General features: G+C 33.0%; 2 protein-coding genes across 2 annotated transcripts; both read right to left on the reverse strand.

Moving 5' to 3' along the window:
• Nucleotides 1-29: 29 nt before the first annotated feature.
• LOC116351562 (UDP-glucuronosyltransferase 1-10-like) lies at nucleotides 30-2,091 on the reverse strand. Its single transcript, XM_031783688.1, has 6 exons — nucleotides 2,012-2,091; nucleotides 1,703-1,943; nucleotides 1,413-1,640; nucleotides 981-1,289; nucleotides 733-894; nucleotides 30-672 (listed from the first exon to the last, which is right to left on the reverse strand). The coding sequence occupies exons 1-6, from the start codon at nucleotides 2,012-2,014 to the stop codon at nucleotides 56-58; spliced, it is 1,560 nt and encodes a 519-aa protein (XP_031639548.1). The 5' UTR covers nucleotides 2,015-2,091; the 3' UTR covers nucleotides 30-55.
• Nucleotides 2,092-3,408: 1,317 nt separating this feature from the next.
• Nucleotides 3,409-5,604, reverse strand: LOC116351563 (UDP-glucuronosyltransferase 2B1-like). Its single transcript, XM_031783689.1, has 7 exons — nucleotides 5,558-5,604; nucleotides 5,227-5,464; nucleotides 4,934-5,161; nucleotides 4,794-4,867; nucleotides 4,506-4,740; nucleotides 4,239-4,400; nucleotides 3,409-4,176 (listed from the first exon to the last, which is right to left on the reverse strand). The coding sequence occupies exons 1-7, from the start codon at nucleotides 5,558-5,560 to the stop codon at nucleotides 3,560-3,562; spliced, it is 1,557 nt and encodes a 518-aa protein (XP_031639549.1). The 5' UTR covers nucleotides 5,561-5,604; the 3' UTR covers nucleotides 3,409-3,559.
• Between the last annotated feature and the right edge of the window lie 394 nt (nucleotides 5,605-5,998).

Consider the following 5,998-nt stretch of genomic DNA (forward strand, 5'->3'; position numbering starts at 1 on the left):
TACGTTAATATTAATTAAACACTTCGAAATTACAATTTTAACTTATTAAAATGAATTAATTGTGTTTCTTTCTTGATTCTTCTTTGGTTTTGTTCTTTGATAACAATTTTTTTGCTAATTTATACAGAACGAGTATGATTACCAATGCAATAATCAAATTGGCCAAGATTACGTCCAGGATAAGATATGTGAACCATGACATGTTGACAGCGTGTGATTTAAGATGTTTTGCGCCTTTGAATTTGCAAACATGTTCAATCCAGAACATAGCCTCGTCCATTGGATGAGCTAAATTGTCCTTGAAAATGGCCGACGTTTGTTTTGCTCTGTTCAAGAATGTCTTGTCCGAAATGAGTTCATCAATTTTCTTCGATACCAATTCTTTTGTTACTTCAGCGAATAGTATGAATTTTCCATAGCCGGCCGTTTGAATTCGGTGTGCATTACGATGTTGATCTCCAAAGAACGGAATCAACAAAAGTGGTACACCATGGTAGAGCGATTCAGATGTACCAAATAGACCGCCATGTGAAATAAATAAAATTACATTCGGATGAGCAAGAATATCATTTTGTGGCATCCATTTTTTGATCATAACATTCGATGGAACATTCTCGAGTGTTTCATCTTCAAACTTCCACAAAACACGTTGTTTCAGATGCCGGAATGAATCTAATGAAAAAATATTGATAAAAATATATCGTCTAGGCTGAAAATGAAACCTGCACTCACCTAAAAATGCTTGAATTTTCTCCTTGGGTAGTTTTGAACTTTCAATTATCGTTCCCAAACTGAAATAAATAACTCCATCCGTTGATTCATCGAGGAATGTTTGAAGTTCATTTGGTAATGGATTTGCATCTTTGATATGTGCACCTCCAATGCTTATTGTGCCTGGATAACATACAGAAAATTTTATGGAATTTATGAATGGAGATCGAAAAGGAACAAAATATCAAATCATATGAGATAGTTCATACCTGGCATTGCTGGTCGCGGTGGTGATAAAGCTCGATGTCTATTGACAAATACCACAGATATGCTATTCAATAAATCGTTTAATGAAGGCAATGGGCCCAAATGAGCAAAATACTTTTTTGCTAGGTTTTCTTCGGTCGGAAGATAGACGAATCGATACATAATAAAGTCAAAAATACTTGCTACTGCATTATGCCACCGTTCGATGAATGACATATTATCTGTATACGGTAATATCCAATGCGGTACATTACTTATTGGAGTGATCAAACCCATGTGTTGATCTATATGGTCGGTGATGCCAAACGGACCTAACAAATTATAATGTACAAAACACTGATTAAACTATTAAAAACACCACTTAAGAATGAACACAAATAAATCGTCCAATATAAAAGTTGGCGTATTTTTTACTTTTAGTAAAAAGAACTCACAAATCGTAATAATTGGAGCATTGAATTTATGGGCAAACATCAGGAAACTATCGGCGAAAAATTGTTCATTGATAACGACATCAAAATTTAGGTCGCTGCTATGAATTAATTTTTGAACATTTGGATTTTCAAATGCATATTCGTTCATCACTTTTGTCATCGACAACGTTATCAAAATGGACTTGAATAAAGACAAATCTGTCATATCCGTCAACTTATCCTGAGTCCCTGTGGAAATAATTTTGAAGTTAGTATGTTTTTCCTTTATAATCAGTATTTTTGGTACTTACACGATGATTTCAAATCAAAAGGTGGATCAATCAGTACTTCTGAATAGTTTGTAGAATTTGTATGCTTCATAAATGATTGACTGGTTAAAAACGTAACTTCGTGACCCCGATTTAAAAGAGACTTTACAAATGATTGCAAAAACATGGAGTGACTTTTTCCATTGAATATTCCTATAAACAACACTTTGTAGGCATCAGAAAATGTCAATGAAGTGAATAATAACAAAATGTAACGAAAATCCTGCCGAATAAAAAAAGATATGTTAAAAAATAAAATTTTATTTTTGAAAGTGTTGCTGTTATGCTTACCATTATTAAAAAAAATAAAATATTAAACAATTTCAATCAGTAGTTACTAACTTTCACGTTCAGTAGTTACTGACTACTGGTTGGCAAGTACTAACAATTTTATAGTCTTTTTTAGCTATGAGAAAGTTACAAAATTGTTATCTGCATTTGATTTGGGCGCACACATACATGTTGAAGATGAATCAAAATAAAACCAGTATGCTTGACATAACCAATTCAACAATACATTTGTTTTCCAGAAAAAAATGTTATCGCTTTTCCTGATAACTAATTAATAGTCATTTGGAAAATGTTGCAATAATATTGTTGAAAGTTCATAGCCTCTTGATTAGGCATGACATAAAGAACCTTGTTAAATCTATATGGTTTCGAAAAATTCACATTTTATTGTAGTTTGACAGCTGGATAGCTTTTAGACATTACTCTTTCTTGGATTTACTCTATCTTTGCTCTATTCATCGCATTATCACAGAGATTAGAAAACGCTGTCGATATATTATTAATATGAAAAAATGTTTGTTAACTCCAATGTAAACACTGGTACTCTTTGTAAGGTGGCTGTACCATTGTTCACATTGGAGTTCACAAAAAAATGCTCGGTAAAATAATCGAAATGTGTACAAATAGGCACTATTGATAGGAGCTGCCAAAATAGTATAAGCCAGCGTTATCACAAAGAAACATCTTTGAGTAAGTGGCAAATATAAATTGATAAGGGAAATTGTGATATAAATAATGTGATCATATGATTTTTAGAATTTTATCTGTGCAACGATTACGCAGGTTATATATATATACGAAATGACGTACACATATAGAAAAAAAAAACTAAATACTTTGAAGATTTTTTTCATTTGTATTTCTCTGCACGATTGATCAATGTATATTTGAAACATTGATGAATGTCAAACTAGTTTTCGATGATAAATAGCAACAACGCTTTTGGTTTTATTAGAATGCCGAGTCATCGTGATTCGAATGATCACAACCGTCATCATTACGTGACAGAAATCAGTTAATAGCACTTCATATTTTGTGCAAGTCACTTTGAATACGTATAGTCATTGACTACCGCAAATCTCTTGCTTTCCGATAAGCCAGAGCTGTCCACGAACACCTCCAAACGAATCGTTCGTTCATTTGTAGCGTTTTTTTATTCACATTTTGTTCGTTCGTTCGTAGAACTTTGTTGCGTTCGTTCATTCGTTCGTGAAAAATCAAATGTTCGGATTCTTCGTACGAACAACTAACACGTTATAAAAGTACGAACGTTTGGGGACAGCTCTGCGATAAACAAAAAAAAGTAAGAAGTGATTCATGATACGCTCATGAATTTGGGTGCTTTATCATTATAATAGTCTCAAAGCTAAAAAGAAAAACAAATCAATCAAGATAGATTACATTTTCAACCCAATTTATTAAAAATATTGTTTGTACGGATACATTAAAGTTTAAATTCAATCAAAATAAGATTTATGTTTGTACACTGCATTTGAAGGAATATTTTTAACAAAAAAAAAATCTCTGCTTCACTCTTTCATATACATTTCACTTTTGTTTCTTCCCAGGTGCCGTTGTCTGTTTCTTTCGTGAAACCAATGCACAAATTATCTTGTAAAGCACCAAAACACCCGCCAATAATATGACCACATTAGCTAGAATAATATCTAGCGATAGATATGTGAACCATGACATGTTGATAGCGTGTGATTTCAGATGTTTTGCGCCTTTAAATCTGCACACATGCTCGATCCAAAACATAGCCTCGTCCATTGGATTCACCAAATTATCTTTGAAAATTGCTGATGTTTCCTTAGCTTTGGTTAAATAAGATTCGTCGGAAAGGAGTTCATTGATTGTCTTTGAAAATGAGTCTTTGTTGACCTCTGGAAATGGCATGAATTGACCGTAGCCGGCTGTTTGAATTCGGTGTGCATTGCGATGTTGATCTCCGAAGAACGGAATCAACAACAGTGGTACACCATGGTAGAGCGATTCAGATGTACCAAACAGACCGCCATGTGAAATAAATAAAATTACTTTCGGATGAGCAAGAATATCATTTTGTGGCATCCATTTTTTGATCATAACATTCGATGGAACATTCTTGATTGAGTCATCTTCGAATTTCCACAATACACGTTGCTTAAGAGATTTGAATGTGCCTAAAATGACATAAATGTTAATATCTTAAGTCGAGCAATAAAATGGAATGCCATATACCTACCAAGGAATGCGTCTAGTTTCTCTTTTGGTAGCTTGGATGATTTTAACACTGTGCCCAAGCTGAAGTATATGACACCATGTTTCGCTCCATCGATAAATGTTTGAATTTCTTTTGGCAATGGTTCGGCTGGTTTTATATGAGCACCTCCAATGCTTATTATACCTGTAAATGGTGTAAAAAAGATTTGTGTTTAAAATTGATAAGTTGACACTTAATGTATGACACTAATTGTTAGCTGCGCGAATTAAAATTGATTGGGATAATTACTTGGCATTGAAGGACGCGGTGGAGAGAGAGCACGATGTGAATTAACCAAAACCAATGACACGTTTTTATGTAATTCATCAATTGACGGTAATGGTGCTAAGTGAGCAAAATATTTTTGGACATACTCTTCTTCTGTCGGAATAAATTGGTATCGACGCACTGCCCAATCATAAGCATTCAATATGAGATTAAGGAATCTCTCATAAAACGTCATATTATCCGAAAATGGTAACATCTAAATTTGACACATTTTATTTTTCGATATTAATGATCAATATCAAATCTTACCCAATGTGGCACAAAGCTAATTGGAGTTAATAAGCCTTGTTGTCGATCAATGTACTCTGGAACTCCGAATGGGCCTTTAAACATACAAATTTATAAATATCACGAGAAGTAATAAAAGTGTAAAATCCAAACAGACTTACAAATCGTTATAATTGGGGCTTTGAATTTATGAGCAAACATCAACATGCTGTCACCGTAAAACTCTTCATTGATAACTAAGTCAAAGTGAAGTCCTGTGCTATGAATGAATTTTTGGATATTTGCATTTTGAAGTGTATATGGATTGAATATTCTTGGCATATCTCTCAACAAATGAACGCACGAAAAAATAGAGGCCGAAGCCATGTCCACAAAATCATCTTGTTTTACTACAAATATTTCGAAAATAATATACTCAAGTCAACTGATAATTTTTTTTAAACAATCCATTTACCCATTGCACTCATTTCAAGTGGCGGATCCACTAGCACTTCTGTATAATTCGGCAAATTTAAATTTCGCAATGAATTACTAGTCAAAAATGTAACTTCATGACCGCGTCCAATTAAAGCTTTTACGAATGATGATATATACAAAAAATGGCTTTTTCCATTCATTGGTGCCAGAAATAGAATTTTATATCCATTTGCAAAGCTTAGAAATATTGAGAACGCCAACAAAAATTGAAAATTCTTTTGAAAATTACAGAAAAAAATAAGTTAGTATTGCGGAACAAAGAAATTTATTTTCATTCGCAAAGTTAAAATCACACTTTTATACACTACCATGTTGCCAATATATCAAGTGATACTTTCGCGCCGAACGCTAGCCACTGTCTGAAGTCACACTATATTTTAGATAGAAGCTATACCCCGGCAAAACATGATCAATAATACAAAAAAAAGATATATTAGTATATGTGTGACGGGTTTTATTGATGAATACTACCGGCCGTGTTTAAATTGCTCATTTTGCACCGTACAGCGTTCCTTCGCCTTGTTGGTTTATTCGAAATAATATAAATACATTTCTTTCATTTTTTAAAGCAATTCAGACTCTGAATTTCAGAGAGATTTTGTTGATGTTTAAGTCTCCATTATTAATTTTCATGTAGAAGTTAAATATTTTCTATATGTTACGTTTTCAAATAGTTTTCTTATAATGATTCCATTCTCATTGTTGAATAATTTTTGATTTCATGCGTTTTGCTTTAAATAATTTTCAAT

The sequence above is a fragment of the Contarinia nasturtii genome, unplaced genomic scaffold (genome assembly GCF_009176525.2).
Source record: "Contarinia nasturtii isolate CC-2019 unplaced genomic scaffold, AAFC_CNas_1.1 Cnas_scaffold_5735, whole genome shotgun sequence".
NCBI classification, from domain to species: domain Eukaryota; kingdom Metazoa; phylum Arthropoda; class Insecta; order Diptera; family Cecidomyiidae; genus Contarinia; species Contarinia nasturtii.

Bases quoted from the DNA above. Each gene is read 5' to 3' on its own strand.
- LOC116351562 (XM_031783688.1), bottom strand. The intron at 1,290-1,412 runs GTGAGTTCTTTT...ATAATTTGTTAG, and splicing joins TGCTCCAATTATTACGATTT to GTCCGTTTGGCATCACCGAC. The intron at 673-732 runs GTGAGTGCAGGT...TTTTTTCATTAG, and splicing joins GAAAATTCAAGCATTTTTAG to ATTCATTCCGGCATCTGAAA.
- LOC116351563 (XM_031783689.1), bottom strand. The intron at 4,868-4,933 runs GTAAGTCTGTTT...GTATGTTTAAAG, and splicing joins AGCCCCAATTATAACGATTT to GCCCATTCGGAGTTCCAGAG. The intron at 4,741-4,793 runs GTAAGATTTGAT...TGTCAAATTTAG, and splicing joins TTAGCTTTGTGCCACATTGG to ATGTTACCATTTTCGGATAA.